Source organism: Capricornis sumatraensis, chromosome 3 (genome assembly GCF_032405125.1).
Source record: "Capricornis sumatraensis isolate serow.1 chromosome 3, serow.2, whole genome shotgun sequence".
NCBI classification, from domain to species: Eukaryota; Metazoa; Chordata; class Mammalia; order Artiodactyla; family Bovidae; genus Capricornis; species Capricornis sumatraensis.
Genome location: NC_091071.1, coordinates 109,027,684 through 109,048,600, shown reverse-complemented (window position 1 = coordinate 109,048,600; position 20,917 = coordinate 109,027,684). Strand labels below are relative to the sequence as shown.

The following is a 20,917-nucleotide window of genomic DNA, read 5'->3' as shown; positions in this document are numbered from 1 at the left end:
CTTGTCAATAGCATTTTAGTAGCGAAGACTGTTTTCCACAAAAACACATACCTGGAGGAGATCAGAAGTTGGTCTGACTCGCTGTTGGAAAAGGATGCTTAGCGTTCGATTCTGTTGTTCCAAATCAAACACTCTTGTTTTCAACTTTACACATTCCTCCCTGAGATCCTGCAAAAAACACATTGAAAGGAAAAAATAAAGTCTATAATTGAAAGATAGCTTTGCATATTATAACCATATTTCATCTGCTATTTCAGATGCATTAGTAAAAAATAGTATTTTTAGTCTTCAAACCCCCAGAAATAAATCACACATAATATTTTCTTCCACAGCCCACTGTCTGATAGAATTATTATGTTCAGGAAAGCCAATATAAAAAAAAAAAATCAACAACAACAAAACAGCACCTTGAAATCAGAAATGCATTAATCTAGCATGCTATTTTTAAAGATGGTAAATCTCAGTGATATAAAGTCAATTTAAGCTTCCACCTATATATTTGGCCTTTCACGGTCTTCATAAAAGCAATCATCAAGCACAAGCCACAAGGACAGTAATGTTTTTGCAGTGAATAGAGATTTGATGAACTAAAGAAACTATCACTTTTGACGGAGCCCTTCGCTGTCATTTGTGGAAACGAGCTGAAACTCTCAATGCGGTTGCTAATCGAATCAGTGATGCATTTAGATGGAGTGAAGCAACTGTGAAGTAAAGGCTTACAAGGCCGCTTGGAACTTTCCCACCCTCTACATTAGTGGACTTTCATTTCGTTTGGGGGTGTTCTGGTCTTAGTGCTGGGGAAGAAGTGGAAGAACCGTACCTCGGCATCTCCTTAGAGCAGCTCTTTTGAATAACAGTTAAAACACCATCAAGAACTCTCCTCCAGCTTTCATGAGGGGAGCTGAGAAAATGGAGTTTTAGGATTCTCTGGAACCCCACCAAGGAGCTTCTTTCCAAACAAACTTACAATAAAAAGATACTTGTACTGACTTGTCTACATCCTCTGATGAGGTTCAAGAAAGACCAGGTAGAATAAAGCCCCAAGGCAAGGTTCTTCAAAAGCTGACCCTTTTCTGTATTTCAAACTTTATCTTACACTATTTCATGATTTTTTTTAAATAGGCTTCTGCTCTTACCATGTGAAGAACAAGGGTCTGCTTGTTCTCGAAAGCCATGCATCCTGACACCATCCTTCCTGCCTCACCTCCCTCTGGCTTCTCATCCACCTCCTCATTCTTCCAGTCCAAGTCTGGCTCTTTGGGTGACATCCAGCTCAAATTCTGTCTCCTTCCTGATGCTTTAATCTGGCATCCTCCACTTTTATCTGCTCCCTTTTGTGAACTCCAGTAAGCCCTCAATGCTTCTTCTGTGACATTTAGTTAATGTCACATACTGCTTTGTGTTGATTTTCTTTCATGCTTTGGACTTAATGTTGTCAATTAGGTAACATGTTCCTCAAAAAGCGTAAGAAGATACAGAAACACCAGCTTGAGCATATTGTCTGACACTTTTCTTTCATCATCTAGTACAGTACCCCACAGAGTAGTGGGAGCTTAGTAAACTTGCGTGATTATGTTGTTAAAGGGGAGGATTATGGTGAATTCTTTTACTCTCTAGTGATGGTGGGATATTCTACTAGTTTATCCATCTATATATTCTGATGTGGGGCAACTACAGGTTGGGCAACTAAGATCTTACTTAAGGCTCTGCAAGCAAGGCAAAGTGCCAGTCCACAGCTCTGCTCCCCAGAGTCACAGAGGTTAGTAGGTCTTTGCCATACATAACCATGTGGCAACCTGAGTGTGCAGCTAGAGAGAGATCTATTAGTATCTTCCAAGGCTTTACCTGAGGAGCCTCATCATTTCTAGGCTTATCCAATCCATTTACAGAAGGCAAAGAGACAGGGCACGGTATAATAGCTCAATGCACAGCTTATACTATACTCCCCTTTTTAGGTAAGTAGGAAGCCTATGCTTAGGATGTTTTCAACTGATTGCTGCCTCTAATGAAGAGCAGAGCAAAGGAATGTCATGTCAGAGCAAGGCACCCAGGTACAAGCTCTAGGCAGGCAGTGGCTGTAAGTTAGGGGCAGTGGGTGTGTGCACACGTAAACATGCATGCCACTTGGCAGAGGCTCTTTTGGAGGCCTAGGCACTGCTCAAATTAAAAGGCTAGATTTGTTGTCTTTATTTAGAATTCAACCTCTGTGTTTCACTTATGCTAATTTTTGCTCTTAGCATGTATATAACACTCCCTGCTCCCAAACACTAATTGTTTTCACTACTGCTAATTAAGCAATTAATAAAACTTGACTGTGAGGTAAATAAATATTAATAGTACCTATTGGGTGGGAAAACACAATCATTCTTTCTCACTTGCAGGGGGAGGGGTAGAGACAGAAGCATATGAGTGTGGATTTGCAAGGAGAAATGAGACTTGTAAGGAATACCAGCAACTGTTTTTAGCAGCAAAACTGAAAATAACTTGAAAAGATCTCTTCAGATGAGTTTTAAAAAAAAAAAGAAGGGAAAAAAATCAATATATTCTATAACGAGTTTTTGTACCAGTGCCCAAATTTCCATGGCCATTACTATTACTTAAGGCAGTAAAAGTTCATTAGCAGAAACACAATTTATTGACCTTGAGAACCATTTATCACTCCTGGCTTATCTAGATCAGTACACAGAAGAGGGGAAAACAAAGGGCTTTAGGAATGTGATGCAGGTCTTATCATCACTGACCAATAGACATGAGCTGCAGAGCAAATTTGTAGACATTAAAGAATATTCTGTGTTGTTCTAACATTCTTCCTTTCTTCACTCAAGCTGTGGATGGTAAATGATGCCAGACAGCTCTCACCCCAAGAAAGTGTAATCAAAACCATGTGTGTACCCATGTGCATACACATAAGTCAACCAGACTGGAAAGATGGAAAGAGAGAGAGAAAAACAACAATTTTTCTGACTACTACAGTGAGACCTGAGCAGAGAGTGTCAGCTGACTGTCTTTTCTTACTCTGGGCTCACAATGAGAACCCACTGACATAAAGGCACATAGGACATTTTGAGGCTGGGTAAAAGGACCATTAATGCTGACTCTGTCAGTTACAGAGACGGAAACTACACTATGCCTCCCAGGAAAGGCGTTAGAAACTAAAGAATTTTTCTATTTAGATGCCAGCCTCTGAGATCATGGCTCCCTATAAGGGCTGGACCATCTGCCCTCACGCACAACCCTTCTTTTTCTCTGACTCCCTTGTACCTCTCAGGTCTCAAGAGGAGGACCTCACTAAAAATAAAATATAGGGTTGTGTCTTTTGAAGCAAAAAAAAGAGAATATGTTGTATAATTGTTATCAAGAAGTAAACAATGCCAAAGATTTGACTACATTTCGTCTCATGTAAGCAAGTACAGTGGTCTTTGGGTTCAAGGAAATAGCCGGTTTTATTCGTAATCTGCATGCCACTCTCAACTGAAAACAAAGTAAGACATTACAGCTGGATGTGTGGGGAAAATATACTGAGCAATGTGGTATACTGGTCTAAAAGGGTCCTGTGTATCTTAATGATCCCAAGCCACAACTGCCTGGGAGGATCCACACACGGCACTCCTAACAAGTTTCCCCTGTGCTTAGGGCTGAACGAGATTCTGGATTCGCTGCTATGGAGTAGCTGTGGAGTATGGTCACTTTATGCACTTAGAGCAAAACCATTACCAGCTCCAGGCTAAAGGAAAGTTAGGAAAATGCTGGTTGCTTAAGCTTGATGTATACTGATATTACTATTAGATTATTGTTCAAAACTATTGAAAGTTGATTTTATCATGTAAAATGCTATTATACTGGTATAACTATTTCAGAGGTAGTATGTACTATGGGAATACACTGGATTGAGAGTTAAGGGGCCTGGACTCTGGTCCTTATTACCCACACAATCTTGAGGAAGTTACTTACTCTGATTATGCCTCAAGTTTCCTCATCTGTAAACGGAGTTACTGCACAAAATCAGGCTTTCAAAACAAGGGATGCCTCAGCTGCTTCATGAGATGGCTTGTCAAGGGCCACCACCTCAATCCTTCGCTGAGACTTACTGGTACCACCACATCCACCAGCCTCTCCTTGTCACAATCCTTTTCACTGTCTGTCACTCATATCCCTATCTCTTCTAAGAATGCTAATACTTCAGTTAAAAAAAAAAAAAAAAGCCATTGCTGGAAAAGATTGTTCACATCTCAGACCAACCAAGGACCTCAACATCAAACACTTAAAACAGTGAGACAGGTAACATAATTGTATCACTGAATCAGGTCAGTTTTAATCAATGGGGAGTGCTGAGTCTTGTGGCAAACTGAATACTGGAAGCCTTCATCCAAAAGGCATTCGGATTAAAACATTTTTAATCTGAGTGATGGCTAAACAGCTTATGCAATTACAGTAAATTGAGCCTATTATCAAAGCTAGTTGACAAGCTCAAGATTAAATGTTCACTAAGGTCCCTGGCAGTTGGGAAATTCTATCATCCAAAAATAAGACTGATTCTAAGAAAGCTTGATTTGGAAAGAGCTCCAAATTTACAGTCATTTTTGACTCCATGCAAGTCAGATCCTGGATGCCCTTGCTAGCAAGGGCTGGCAAGGCTTCCAAAAGTTTTCAGAAATCCACCTGTGACATTGCCCCTTTATTTCTTCCAATTGTATGTGACTAATGATTGGATTTCAACCCATCTGTTGAATTTCACAGTGTTTCCCTGCTTGCTGAACTACAGTGGGGAAAACATTAAGTGACTGAAGGGATTGTGGAGGCTGAATGGTGCAAAGGATAAAGGCATGGAGTATGAATGCAATAACCCCAGGTTAACATGTGGGCTTTGCCACTTGTAGCAACTGGAACCATGGGGAAATTATCTTCATCGTCCTACTCACAAGACTGTGGTGAAAACCAAATTATTTTGTGCATTTAAAGTGCTAGACATGGTGTCTGATTCCTTGTAAGAGTGCAGTAAATATAAACAGACTCTAAGGAAACCAGATCCTACACACACCATTGCTAGAAAAGTACACCCAGATGGCCCAACTGCTCTTTCTACAAGGGAAATACATAGGAGTTGGGAGTTCTTTTAGTTTAAAGCTACAAAATTGTGTTCTGCTTCTATCTGGATGGCTGTGTTGCTCGATTTCACCATATAAGAGCCTTAATTCTTGTTGGAAAATTTAAAAAATACCACGAATATTTGGTTATTTTAAAGAACTTGAAGATAAGACCGAGGTTGTTGATATACTGTAAAATAACTAGAGGGGAAAATGCCTTTCTTCCAATTTTGTGTTAGTGGCAAAAAAAAAAAAAAATTAAAAAAGAACATAGAAGAGTTAAATTTTCAGTGTGTGTAATTGTCTTAATGAAGACAGAATATATTTCAGACAAAATGTGAATTTGGCTCAGATTACTGATTGCACTTACAGGCTTGTACCTATGATTTGGAGGCATAATTGGAACTGAGCTGTGTTAAATATTGTCACTTTAACGTTATTGATCTAAAGGAGGAACAGTCAGCTCTCTTAAGAGAACCTGTCGATTTCTGAGATAAACTGAATTACTTTACTAGGACATGATATGTATCAATACATTTAACAGAAACTACTAATTTATAGAAATAATTTTTTTTCCTATCAGTACTTAGAAAGGAAATATACTCTGTATACTCTGTGACTTCAAGATACGTATCAGGGCCAATTCACTGTATGTCAGCAAAATACTTTTTCGGTTGCTGAGGGAGGAACAGAAGTCATGGGAGATTTGCCTTTGTGTCCCAATAAATGATATATTCCATAACTGTATGATTATGACTATAATTTCACCTCAAGGATGTGTGTGTGTGTGTGTGTGACTTAGATAATTCACTCAAGATTTCTGTTTTTCACTCTGTATCAGCTACATCACTCCTTAGAATTAGGTTTCTCATCTGCTTTTGGAGTACATCTTATTTCCCATATTGTGCTTTTCATTAAGAGATTTTAGTCTTTTTGTAGCCATTTTACAGTTTCTATAAAAACTGGGAGGTGCACGTTTCTGCAGAACATGATTCTTTTGGAATCTCTGAAAGCTCTGGCATCTTTTCCTGCTCACAGCGTCCCTGAGGTATGCTATCTCACAGTAGCACATCTTTTTGTGTCTTCCTGCTTAACTGTACCAAGGTAGATTTATCTGTTTACTAGTTATTACTTGAATTTGTATAGCTACGTTTTTGTGGCTGACCTGAAAGGTCCCATTTTCCTATATATTGTGCCAGATGGTTTTCTTGCCTCTTTTCTGAAGCACCATTAAAAAAGACAGGCATGAGAAGTCTTTCAACAGTTACACACTGAGCTGCAACAGTGCTCCCTGGCATTCCTTACATCTGTAATTAAATGAGGAGAAACAGGAGGAAAAGCAAATGAGAAATTAAAGCCTTTGAAAGAGAAAAAGTGTTCAAATATGTTGTGACAGAAATCATGATCTGTCCTTCAATGTATGTTTCTTCTCTTCTACAGTCAGGTGACAATCACTTTTCAACTGGGCACATACCCAGAAGAAAGACTCCATCACTGGCTTCCTTAGGTGTGGGTGTGTAATTAAGGTTTGTAAACAGGGAGGTACGTAAACTTTTAGAAGTCTCTCTTAAAAGATAGCTGCTGTGTGTGTTTTACCCTCTTCCTTTTCTTTGGCTTTCATTTCCTCCTGATGGCTAAAATATTAATGTGATGACTGGAGGTAGGCAGCCATTTTGGACCATGAGGTAACTGTGGAAATGGAGGCCACATCCCACAGAATAACAAGATAGAAACCATGATGCCAGTGACCCTATGAACTTTATGGAGCAAAGCCATCATGCTGGCTATGTACTCGCCACCTGCAGATTTAGATCTGAGAAGTAACTGATCTGATTTCATGTTACCTGATTTAAGCCACCATTATTTTGGATTTTTGTTATTCACAATTGAATCTACCTCTAACCTAATAAGTATGCTCAAATCTCTCTCTTCATGTAATGTTAATGTAAAATCTGAACTAGTTAAAATCATCTGTATCAGGAAGCATGACATTTTGACAGAAGTAGTCGGGGGAGAAAGTCTAGCAAAACTGTTATCACAATGCCCTTATAGCATGCATTTAAAATAATTATTTAAGTACATTCATGAGAAGTAGCCAACCCCTCAAATTGTTTTCAATTAAAAAAATTTAAATGCCATAAGTGATTTTGCTCTCCTAAGCCACATCTGCCTGAACAAGTCACATGTTCCCACATTTTCTTTTAAGAGGATATCTCTATCTCACAGAGCAGTAACTCAGAATAAACAAAATCGGAAGGAACTAGAATTCAGCCTCTCAGATAGATCATGGAAAGAGACGCAAAATGTTCAACACAATTCACCAAACTAGCTGTTTGGGCAAACTACCTGCATTTACCCATTCTGCCCCAATAACATGATCTGCAGGCAGAATAAGATGACAACAAAGGAGAAGGTATAAAAATTTCATGCTCAAAGACTAACATTTGTTTTCCCCTAACTTTATTGAGGAGAAATTCACATATATAATTGTATATACTTAAAGTGTAAGATGTGATAATTTGATATACATTACATGGTAGAATGATTACCAAGAGCAAAATAATTAACACATCCATCATTACACATAGTTAACTCTCTTAAACAAAAAAAATTGTGGAGAGAAGGCTTTCAATCTACTCTCAGCAACTTTCAAGTATATAGTACCACCATCTGCTTTATCTTTACCACAGAGCTGTTCCTGTGAGAATAGCTCTTCCTTTTCATAGAGGGACCACAGCAATTTTGGGAGGTGGACACTGTTATCTCTATTTTACAGAAGAGGAATTAAGGTCCAGAGAAGTTAAATAACCTTCCTAACCTCAGAGATCTCTTGCTGAATTTTAGGCCTCTGTTAATGCTGTCTATCAGAGGCTATTCATTTTATAGGGGCCAGAGGAATCCATCAACTTATTTAACATTTACATTTACTAAATAAAAATGATAGGTTTGCTACTCATCTAGGTAGGCCCATGGAAATCTTTCATCTTCAAAAAGCTTTCTATTACTTTCCCAAGAGTTTAAATTTTATGAATCTATTGGTCATTGATGTTCATATGCCATCTAAAACGCATACAATTTTAACCTAACTGAATAAATGGAAAAGTATTGCAGCTATCAATCATAGTTTCCTTTAGTTTGACAATGTGAGTTCCAATCTATTCACGTAAGTACTATGAAAATAATAAAACCAGAAAGTGACTTACCTTTTGAGTGAGCAGGGCTTGCACAACCTGGTTCGCTACCTTTAAAAAATAAAGAAAAGAGTTGCTGATTATAATAATGAGACCCTATATGCACAGACTCTAATTTACCAATAAGTTTCCCAAAGCTAATGAGCTCCTCATCTGGCTCTTTCCTCTACTTCTAGAGAATTTGATTCTTTTCATAATAAGCCTATCCTTCTAGGTAATATTTTGCATTTTCCGAAGGTGACCTTGTTGCTAATTAAGACGGTTAGGCTGGAAAGATCATTCATATCTTGACTCTCACATTTCCATACTTGGAAAAATAATATCCTTTCATATGTAAAGTACTTTAAGAAGGCTAAAAAATGATATAGTGCAAAACATGATCCTAATTATCTGTACACAGTTTTACACTGCTGATTTACAATGCCCTTTGCCTCTCCTTCCCATTCTTTTGCTGTGTGACTATCTCATTGCCTGAAATTACTTGCAATAGAGGTAGGTGGAAAGTGCAGAACAGGGGCAACTCCTTCACTCCTATATATGCTCCGCTTTCTTCCTCCACATCTTCATTTATATTATCCTCTGTCGTTACTACCTATAAGAGAGTCTGATAGTTGCCTACTTTATTCTTTATTTTCCCCTTCTTCCCGTGATTTTTTTTGCCTGGATACATACATATGCATTTTCCAACCTCCCTTGTCTCTGTGTGACAAAATTCTGGCCCAATGAGTTCCAGGCAGTCCATTTTCTTGGACTGATGGATAGGCAGTCTCCTAAAAAAAGAGGGCTCATCCTTATTCTTTATTTTCCTAGCTGGGATATGAAAGTGATGGCTGGAGCTTCGGCAGCCATCTTGAAAATGAAAGTCACATTTGGGTGCAGAAAAATAGAATGAGCCTTGTCCTGATGATGTATGGAGCTGCACTTTCTATTTCTGAACTTGCATATGAGATAGAAATAAAATATCCACTGTTATTTTAGTTTCTTCTAATACACAACTAAATAAAATTGTCACTTATTACTAGAACTCTAATTTTCTTCAGGTATCAGGCAGTTTGGGACAGTAAGAAAAGCTGGAGCCCTCTAGGCCCTAGGAGGTGAATGGTGAATTGGTGTTGGTAATTTCATTCCCTTTCAGTGACTGGCTTAGGAGTGGGCATGCGACACAATTCCAGTTAAAGGCCATGTGAAAAATCAATAACACATCCCTCATATTTCAAGGATCTGGCATTTTCTCCGAAAACTATTCATCTTTCTACATGTAAGATTTCTTTTTCTAAGATTTCTCTTTCTAAGATTTCTTTTTCACCTGCAGATTTCAAAAACACTTCACAGAGAGTCACTTATTAAACTTCACCACAATCTTAAAGTCATATACCCATATGGCTACTATTGATAAAATTATGGTAGATAGGTGAATTATATGCAATGTTTTAGTCAGTACATACACATACGGTAAACATTTAGTGTGATAATTGAAACTGACAACATTAAAGACCAAGTCAGGCCATTTAAATATCCTAAATATTTCTGTTCATTCATTTCTTCCTTCACTTATCCAATATAAATTTGCAGAGTATCTAGGATTGGGATGTGTTTCTTGGTTTCAAAAGGAACAGAGCTGGTAAGAGATAGGCAAGAACACAGTTATAAGGGTGATAAGCTTGTAATCATCTTGCTAAGTCTCACATTCAACCAAAGACTAAAGACCATACTTTTATCTTCTCTTTCTCTTGATAACAAATTAAATTCTTGTTGACACTAAATTGTGTATGTTCATTTCTCTTTTTAGTATACTGGAATAGATTATGATAAAAACGTTTTCATGGAATTTGCTTCTTGACTCAATATTGACAAGACAGCATATCCTTAATGACAGCTGGCTACCAGTACCCTCACTGAAAATTATAATAGAGGCTGCCATCTATTTGTGGTTAGCAGACATTCACACTACAAGTAGTAAATGACTAAAATCAGATTACCTGTACAATTGATATGTACAAGAGGGAATTTTTTTCCTATCCGAACCCTTTTCAAATTTACATTGCTGACATTAAGTTTAAAAGAAAGGCTTTTTACTGAAACTAACTATAGTTTTGAAGAAAAAGTATTATGAGGTATTTCTTTTAGTCCAGTCTAAGTTAAAGAAGATATCTAAGAATTACTGTAGACTAAAATAAGTCATTTTCTGTAACTTGTGATGTTTCTTTTTCTTTTATCACTTTATTTATACATGATCACAATGGTGATAAATGTTTCTCAGCCCACACAAATTGACCAATAGCATAATCTTGAAAATCTTTCAGTTTTTAAACGTTCATTCAAATTCATGAGAATTTAAAGTCAAACTACATACCATCTATTTTATTCTTGCAAATTAAAAAAAAAAAAAACAGAAGAACTATTCATGCTGCTTAAGTCAGAAGCAATGTACCAAACTTAATTTATACCATAAATAATTTAATTCTTTTGTATAGCAACCTTTGGATTTGATTTACATTCTCATAAAACTGCCTAATATCAATATTTTCTTTTCTTCCTCAGAACTGGCCCCTCACTTAAACCAGTCTGTGGAATGGTGGTCACATAAAAGAGCTCTCTGCATGATTTAACAGGAGTCATAAACGAGTATCTTATCTGTAAAAGCCTGCAGGAATAAATATGTTATATCTTTGCAATCCAAGTATGTTTGCCCTATAGGCTTACAGACTCTATTTCTGATACAGTTACTCTTGGCATGTATTTTGGACAATTGTTTGCTCTACCCGAAAATTGAACAAAGATACACAAATGCATTATTTCTTTACCTACTGACATGGGGTTCTATTACCCGGAAGGGCTCACAGGTTCTCTGCAGAAAAGCAGGCAAGTGATACAAATGCTTTCCTCGGTACTGTCTATAAGGATAGTTTATTGGGTTTTGTTACGACTTTTAACAGCTAGGCTTCCCAGATGCATAAACAGAACAATTGATCGGAGTTTGTATCTGCAACCTCTAATAGTCTCATAAGATGATCCCTGGAAATGGGCCCCTGCCTTCATCATAGCATCCTGCCCTCAGCACTAGGGTTTTAAATAATCACACCCTGGCAGGCCCAGCTAATGAGAACAGATACCTTCCAGTGTCAGCTGACAACCTTCCTCTCCAAAAAAAGAAAAAAGAAAAAAAAAAAAAAAATGAGCAGCTGGGCTGGGTCACAGGAACTTGAGACACAATGAGCAAGCTGATGGTCCTTAAGCCCCTGGCTTGTTTGACAATTTCCCTTAGGCTGTTTGTGGAAAGCTCCCCCTTTGTATCTAGGAGAGGAACAGGGATGGGTGGGCACTGTGGTACATCTCTTCTTTCCTCTCCATAAGAATTCTCTCAGACAAGCCAGCTCCTCTGATCCCCAGGTGTAGAGGGATCTCAAAGTGGGTGGGCAGAGGGAGGAGAATAGGGGATGCAGATTTGTCTGTTATTTTATTGCACAACAGCCCCTGAGGCTGAATGAGAAGCCATATCTGGGAGTTCATTCCAGAGGGAGCCAATTCTCACCACATCCAGAAAACAATTGGAGATGGGGTCGAAGGTGGGCGAGTGAGGAACTCAGCGGACACCATGCTTAAAGTCTTGTCCTCAAGCCTGGTTGTCCTGCTTTCATCCTTTTACGTGCTTTACATGCAAAGCCACTGCCATGTCAGCCAGGTAATTAAAAAACTGGTCACAAAAGCACACGTTTTAGAAATTGTGCTTTGGAGAAGTTTTCTCTACTTTTGACCTTGGTTTATTGTAGGAAGACAGCTGGGGGCAAGTACAAGGAGCACTGGTGGCAGAATCACAAGAAAAACCCAGGTTCCGATATTGTCCTGTGTTGACCGATCACTGATATGCACAGGGGTGGGAGAGCAACCTGATTTTTCTCATCCGTAATGCAGGGAAACCATCAGCCTCTGAAGTTGTTGTGAAAAAAGTATGAGATGACAGACATCATCAGAAAAACCTCCTCGGACAGTACCTGATGAAAAATACCTGACAAAAATGTTAAATCTGAATCTGGTCACTCAAACTTCAGGAAGTAAAACACATTTTCAGGTAAGCATTTAAGGAAGGATGGTTTGAGAAGAAGCCCTTTCATTTATAAAGGGATGAAGTCTTGTGTGTGTGTATTTGTGTGTAAAATATATGTACAAATAAAAATCACTAAGCATCTACGTTATTTATTTACTCTGTAAAAAGAAACCCTGTAAGATCCTGGGAGTGGGAGAAATTCATCTAAATATTATGCGGAATTCCAGCAAAAACTAATTTGGAAATTAATTTGCTGCTCATAATCTCCATTCGTTCATTTAGTTATTCAATAAATATGCATTGAGTGACCTAGTCTGGGCCAAGGATTGTGCTGAATATTGGAGAAATATTGTTAATGAGAATAAAGTACTGCTAATGGTGGTTAGAGTCTAGAGCAGGCACAAGAAGTGGGTTATCTGTTGATTTAACGATCCGTTCATGAAACAGCCATGAAATGGAGATTGGAAGCATGTGAGGGCCATGAGCAACACCATGTTCCATCCACATTTGTCAAGACATTTATTTTAAAGATGACTTAGGTCCCAGATGTGGTAGATGATTCAGCAATCCAGTCTTGGCATATCCCATAGGAATAAGAAAGAAAAGTAAAAACTGTTCTCAGCCTACTTCTGCCTTTAGTTAGTCTTGCTTTAAAAAAGAAATCCTGATGCCTTTTTTTTTTCCTTTTTTTCTGAACTACACCCAGAGGTCTGGTTTTCCCTGTCCTTGTGCTCTGAAGCGTAGAATGTGGAAAAGTCCAAGAAGAACTCAAACACTCTGGTAGCCTGGCTGACTGTGAACACTGGTCTAACTCTAACGGCCTGATGGGGAGGCAGGTTCTCCAACTTCTGTGTTCAGTGGCTTCACCTGGGAAATTTCTTCGAATTACCAGTTCTCTCACCCCTCATTTTGTTTAAGAGTAGCTGAGTGAAGTCTAAGAATCAAATTTTTAACAATTGAGACACCTCGTGGTGATGCAGAAGGGGTCTGGAGAAACAATTTGAGAAACACTGGGCCAGGGTTTATTTTTTGCTCAGACACTGTTAGGGAATCGGAAATAACTTTAAATCTCAGCATGGGTTCACCTGGCTCTTCTATCATCATACTCAATTCGGTGGAGCTTTCATCTTCTTACAGATGCTTTCTGAAAAGCTCTCTAAAACACACATTCAGAGACGTAAGGGTAGTGGTTCCTAATCTTGGCTGAATATTATAAACCCCTGGAGTGCTTTAAAAAATTCTAATACTCAGGCTCTGATCTAGAGCAGAATCAGGTCAGAATCTCTGGGGACAGCCAGCTGTTCTTTCAAAGCTCCGCAGTAAGTCCAATGTGTTGGTAAGAGTGAGAATCACTCACCTTTCTAGATCTGACTTCACCTGCTCCAGCTGTTTCTACTGAAGATGTCCTTTCAGTTTCGCCCTCTTTACCTCCTGCCCACCACTCTTCCTGACCTTTGGTGACTGTGCTATCTGTTCTCCAAGTCCCCAGTGCAGCCCATTTCCTCTGTGAGTTTCCCTTACCTCCTTCCTCTGGGATTAACCATCTCCCTCATTTATCCTGCTAGGCTGGGGGCACCCTGAGATCCCAGAGCCTAGGCAAGGTTCATATCTTACAAAGGTTTCGAGGGCACAGCTGAATCTACCCAAATGTAAGACATTAGTTTGAGGAAGTTGTATGTGTTATTACACTTCTCTACTTGGGAATAAACTGGTCTTAAAGGAACTGGCCAAGACGATACTGACAATAAACACTTCACCGCTTGCCAGTGAACTGTTCAACAGCTGGACACAGAAGCTAGATGCAAACATGAAAACCTCTAGTCCCTTCCCTCACAATCAAGAGTGGTCCTTGGTTTTGCTTTTGTATTGCAAGGTGAGGAGATGAGGGGTTGGGCGGCAGTAGAGGTGATGGTGAAGTGACAAAGTGTGTGCATGTATTTGTATGTGTGTGTGTGTATGTGCACTGGACTGGAAAAGGTCAGTTTTCATTCCAATCCCAAAGAAAGGCAATGCCAAAGAATGCTGAAATGACTGCACAATTGCACTCATCTCGCACGCTAGTAAAGTCATGCTCAAAATTCTGCAAGCCAGGCTTCAGCAATACATGAACCGTGAACTTCCTGATGTTCAAGCTGGTTTTAGAAAAGGCAGAGGAACCAGGGATCAAATTGCCAACATCCACTGGATCATGGAGAATGCAAGAGAGTTCCAGAAAAACATCTATTTCTGCTTTCTTGACTATGGATCACAATAAACTGTGGAAAATTCTGAAAGAGATGGGAATACCAGACCACCTGACCTGCCTCTTGAGAAATCTGTATGCAGGTCAGGAAGCAACAGTTAGAACTGGACATGGAACAACAGACTGGTTCCAAATAGGAAAAGGAGTACGTCAAGGCTGTATATTGTCATCCTGCTTATTTAACTTCTATGCAGAGTACATCATGAGAAACGCTGGACTGGAAGAAACACAAGCTGGAATCAAGATTGCCGAGAGAAATATCAATAACCTCAGATATGCAGATGACACCACCCTTATGGCAGAAAGTGAAGAGGAACTAAAAAGCCTCTTGATGAAAGTGAAAGAGGAGAGTGAAAAAGTTGGCTTAAAGCTCAACATTCAGAAAACTAAGATCATGACATCCGGTCCCATCACTTCATGGGAAATAGATGGGGAAACAGTGGAAACAGTGTCAGACTTTATTTTTGTGGGCTCCAAAATCACTGCAGATGGTGACTGCAGCCATGATATTAAAAGACGCTTACTCCTTGGAAGAAAAGTTAAGACCAACCTAGATAGCATATTCAAAAGCAGAGACATTACTTTGCCGGCTAAGGTCCGTCTAGTCAAGGCTATGGTCTTTCCAGTGGTCATGTATGGATGTGAGAGTTGGACTCTGAAGAAGGCTGAGCACCGAAGAATTGATGCTTTTGAACTGTGGTGTTGGAGAAGACTCTCGAGAGTCCCTTGGACTGCAAGGAGATCCACCTAGTCCATTCTGAAGGAGATCAGTCCTGGGATTTCTTCAGAAGGAATGATGCTAAAGCTGAAACTCCAGTACTTCGGCCACCTCATGCGAAGAGTTGACTCACTGGAAAAGACTCTGATGCTGGGAGGGATTGGGGGCAGGAGGAGAAAGGGACGACAGGATGAGATGCCTGGATGGCATCACAGACTCGATGGACGTGAGTCTGAGTGAACTCCGGGAGTTGGTGATGGACAGGGAGGCCTGGCGTGCTGCGATTCATGGGGTCGCAAAGAGTCGGACACGACTGAGTGACTGAACTGAACTGAACTCTGTGTATCTATGGATCCATGTCTGTTCCTTCTGAATAAACACACCCTTTTATTAGGAAATCAGGGGGAATCTCTGATCCCCAAGTACTTTCTCCAAATCCTCAATATGTTCTCCATTTCTCAGAAAATAACGATCAGTGCAAAAGGGATTGAAGAACACTTCAAATTAACATTTTATCCACCTGTGTATATTTTGTGAAACCCACTAGCAAGGAAATAACTTAACATGAGGCCTTACCTTGTTAGTTTGTTTAATTAGTACCAAAAGCCTGGAAAAGAATTTCCAGTTGGCATTATTACTACATTCAACTACCCCTTTGAGAGTGTTCTCTTGCAATGTATAGAAATAGATTGTCTCCCCTAGTGCAATTAGTTACAAAACAACTGGCATGTGTAATCAGGGGCCAGGATTCATGAATACAAAACATTTGTACTGCTCAGAGGTGGTTCTTTGTTACAAATCACCTCTTTGGCAACAGTTAATTTCTGCAATTAAGAAGGGAGAAATTCTGCCTCTGAAAATTCTGTCTTTGGTGGAAACTTTATACTAAATGATTTTGTGGGTGAAAACTTCGGTTTTGCCAGTCACATTCTAATGAAATGTGGGATGCAAGCATAGGGGACATATAGAAAACAGACCCTGAGTTTCCATAAATAAATGCTGGGAGTTTTTTGACTGATGAGGAAGGACGATTTATAGGGAAACTGTGACAAATTAAGTTTATGTGGTGTGATTCACATAAATTTGACTTCTGAATAGGGATTCTCATTGGAAATTCCTGTACAGGAGGTTAAGGTAGTACTTTGCTGATCAATACATATGACCCAAGGGCAGTATTTGTTCCTTTAAATATCCTTGGATCTATTTGGAATTTCTTGGCCTCAAGTTTGATTGGACCAACAGCCTGGGGAATAGAGATGAGAGGGGCTGAACTGGCCTCACTAGACATGAGTCATCACTCCCCCTTTTATGTCAACTTATTTGAGTGATTCTTTTAACTCTGGACATTGTAACGATTATTCTGAGTCCTTTCAAGTCTTGACAGGGCAGAGGGACTAAAAACACCATTTTGCTTGAGTAACTAAAGTGTTGGTCACTGAGTAGTGACTGACTCTTTGTGATCCTGTGGACTGTGGCCCACTAGGCTCCTCTGTCTGTGGGATTCTCCAGGCAAGAATACTAGAGTGGATTGCCATGCCCTCCTTCAGGGAATCTTCCCGACTCAGGGATGGAACCTGGGTCTCCTGCAATGCAGGTAGATTCTTTACCATCGGAACCACCAGGAATGCCCCATATGGCTGGAGCTATGAGACAATTAAAACATTAAAAAACTAAACAATTTTCTAGGGACTGTTTGAAGGTTCTTCAACAAGTGACTGTGAAGCCAAGTGGTGTGTGTTATAAGGATAATGCCTCTTGGTTTGCAGGGTTCAACAGATCATCTGGAGATCTTGCTGACACACAGATCACAGCCAGGCCCACCTCCACTCCCAGAGTCTCTGATTCTCTATGGCTGAGGCTTAAGAATTTGCATTTCTGGGGCTTCCCTTAGAGTCCATACCCTGAAACAAGAGAAGCCCTTGTGCTACAACAATAAAGAAGCCTCAGAGCTGCAGCTAGAGAAAGCCCACATGCTGCAACAAAAACCCAGTACAGCCAAAATAAATTTTAAAACTTAAACTAAATTTTTAAAAAAGAATTTGCATTTCTAACAAGTTCTCAGATGAGGCTGATGTTGCCAGTTCAGGGATCATATTACAAGAACCACTGGTGTAGGGAAATATCAAGCATATGTGGAATTCTGAGAAGAAACACCATTTCTAATTTTGAGGGTGAAGAGAAGTATATGGCAGAGGTGAGTATGCCACAACTGGGGTTTTTAATTGTGTTCTTTGTCATTTACTCCATCACCTTCATGGACGGGCTAGGGAAGGCGTAAGGAAGTTCAAGAGCATTTGTTGGAAAAAGTTTCCTAATTGACAGTGAGGAGGAAAAGACTGAAGATATACTTCCAGTTTCCATTGTTCAAGAAGTGGAATGTGACTGAACATATTTTTCTAATTTTCTTGAAATCTCTGTCAGCTCTATCATAACAACTATTAAACTGAATCTTCTAGAAGGATATGTGCAAGTTTTAGGGTATTGGGCAGATGACTGGAAGAGTCATCCCATTAAATGAATAACTCCAATTACCAGCCAACCCCAGACGAGAGCTGGTCAGGGAGGTCACTGGCAAGTCCTGGCTAGGTGACACAGGAAGGTTGGATGGTGCACTCCCTGCCAGGTGTGAGAGGATGACTGAGAAGAGAATGAGGGCCCTGCACACTTTCCAATTTTCCTTCCCCTCTCAGGAATCTGAGACACCTGCCATTTCTGCCTTCACCTCTCCATCATCATCAAATTATATTTAAGTTGGCTCATGCTCGTGCCTCTGTCTCCTTCCATTCTGCTCAAATTTTCTTCCTAGCTTCCTTTGTCTTCTTGGCTTGTTCACAATCTACTGACTGATATTTTCTCTCTGGCTGCCAACTGTGAACACCGTCCCCACCCACTCTATCAAGGATTTTGCTTTTATTCAGAAATGGCATCCAACTGGAGAGGATGCACTGTGCCCTGAGGCAGCTTTTCTCATTCACAGGCTGGGATCACACTTACCGGACAGGAGGAATTTATCATACAGTGAAGCATCTCACAACCTATGCCCCGAGAATATTAAACAATAACCAAAAGGAATTTGTAGACACCTGTATAAGGATATAGGGAGGGAGAGGGAGGGGACAGACTGAGCTTCCTTATCCATACTCCTTGTTTACAACCTCCCTTTCAAGGACTAAATGCTAATGTTTGTTCGGGACTGGTAATAGACATATATTAAGATCTGACCAAGGAATCCTAAATAGTCCAGCCTCTTATCCAGAACCTCTCTGTTCCCCTTACCTCATCAAGACATCTCTCATACTGTTCCCTTTGATTTTCATTTTCCAAAGCCAATGCTGAATTCTCTGCCTGCAGTAAAGACACAAAAATAATACAAATAAATCAATGAAATGTTGTGTTACGTGACAACTTCTTCAATACAGTTACTAAATATATCTCCTCAGGATCCAAAACAATCTTGTAGAAGAATCTTTGACGAGTTGGCTCTAAGTACTATTATAAATCTCTCAGGGATGACTTCTGTCTTATCTCTCACAAAAAGGTATTAGGGCTTAAAGAAATGCAAAACTTGGTATTCTGAACAGGTAGAAAATCAAATCATGGCCTGATGTGAAAGTGTTCTGTAAAAAAGATTACAATGTGTATTTCATTCTATGAAAATGTTTAATGGAAGAAAGGCCTTAATCTACTTCATTAAGACCTGTCATAGATATATAGCCTGATATTTGTTTAGGTCACAGAAGAGAATCTCTGGTAAATTCATGAAAGTATAATTCCAAATGCAGACTAAACATGTTGTTTTCCTGGTTAATCAATGACTGTTGAACATGAGACTACAATGAGAAATTCAAGAACTGAACTATACTTGGGCTCACTCCTGCCACTGCTGACCCTGGTCTGAATCCTAAACTGTGTGAGTTAGCCTGTCCCACTGCTGCCACAACCGCTGTCTCAATCCCCTAAGGCAACCTTGCTTCTCTCCCCTTCAGGACAGCCCTCCTTGACATTTAGAAATGGGGATACCGATCTCAAAATCATTTTTTTCAAAACTATGGTATGATTTTTAGGAGGTACTGGTACATAGATCCACATTTTCTATTTAGATTCTTTCCACCAGACTTTAAAAAACTTTTTATTTGGAAGTAATTTCAAACTTGCAGATGATGTTCAAGTATGATGAAGTGCCATATACCCTTTCCTCAGATTCACCAATTTTGCCAGATTTTCTGTATTATTTTCTTCTCTTTCAATTTTTTGTTCCTGTAACTCTTTATCCCTAACTACTTCTGTATGAATTTTCCAATAACGAAGACAGAGTATAGTTTTCAAATCAGGAAATACAGTGTTGATTAATACAGTACACAGTCTCTTCTATAGTCCTTATTCCATTCATCCATTGTCCCAATAATGTCATTATGGCAAATTTTTTTTCCAACCCAGAATCATATCCAGGATCAGGCACTGCACCTGTTTAGCATTCATCTAAGAGCATGTAATCTGGAAGAGTTGTCTTTCATGATTTCTTCTTTCCATTTTTAAAAAAATAGTAACAGACAATTACATTGTGGAATGTCCTTTAATTTAAGTTTCTTTCAAGTTTCCTTCTGCAAACTTGGCAATAATGGAACAGAAATGATACTACAGCCTTCTTAGTTCATCATATCAGGCTCCTGTATGTCTATCTGTCCCATATTTGGATATGTTAACTTTGTCACTTGGTTAAGGTGGGGTCTACCAAATCTCTCCACTATAAATGTACTATCTTTCTATTTTTAATTAATAAGTAAACTGGGGGTAGGTACTTAGAGACTGAAAACTCCTATTCCACATCAAACTTTTGTCTATTTATTTTAGTAACCATCAATGAATCTTGAATCAATAATTATTTTGGCTGAGAATGATGATTTCTATCATTTTTCTACCTACATTTATGAGTTTGCATGATATTATAAGAAATTGTTTTTCCTATTTATCAGCATAAATACATGGATACTTTTATTATTCATAAGTCTTTAAGTTATAAGACATAACTTTAAGTTATAAGTCTTTAAGTATTTATTTTGATGCTCAAATTTTCTCAGCTTTGGCAAGGTGACTCTCTTTAAGCTGTGCCCTTTGACATATTCCCTTCATTTTTAAGACATGTTCTTGCCTTTCTGGCAAATGGAAACGTCCCATATCCATTTTGCTTGTCTATTGTCCCATCCTGAAATCAGCCATTTCTTATAGGAATCCTGCTTATTCTTAGTGGGGCGATGCTATTTGGAAACTAAATTCTGGTTGTTAATGCTTGCCAATTACCACTGAGGAATCCTTGCTTTTAGTTCCTTTCAGTGGAAGGATTTCTTCTTTTTTCTCTTCCTCTTCCTCTCCCTCTCTTCCTAGACACACACACACACACACACACACACACACACACACATTTCCTCCTTGTTCTTCCCTTTTCATACTTGTATCCCCATTTTTTAGAAAGAGAGTATGGGCTGCTGACATCATTATACTAACCCATTTCTTCAATCCCACAGTGTGTGCAAAATAGTCACACTACAAAAAATAATACTTGACATATATACACTGGTGCTGCTGCTGCTGCTGCTGCTAAGTCACCTCAGTCGGGTCCGACTCTGTGCAATGGCACAC

At 39.2% G+C, this 20,917-nt stretch overlaps 1 protein-coding gene across 1 annotated transcript in view; it reads right to left on the bottom strand.

Moving 5' to 3' along the window:
- The window catches only part of NCKAP5 (NCK associated protein 5), an 890,670-nt gene that overhangs the window by 137,664 nt on the left and 732,089 nt on the right, over positions 1 to 20,917 (bottom strand). The window contains exons 7-9 of the mRNA XM_068969056.1: positions 18,557 to 18,625; positions 8,288 to 8,326; positions 52 to 168 (exon numbers count right to left, since the gene is read on the bottom strand). Of these exons, the coding sequence (XP_068825157.1) occupies positions 52 to 168; positions 8,288 to 8,326; positions 18,557 to 18,625 (225 nt within the window). The remainder of the gene's footprint in view (positions 1 to 51; positions 169 to 8,287; positions 8,327 to 18,556; positions 18,626 to 20,917) is intronic.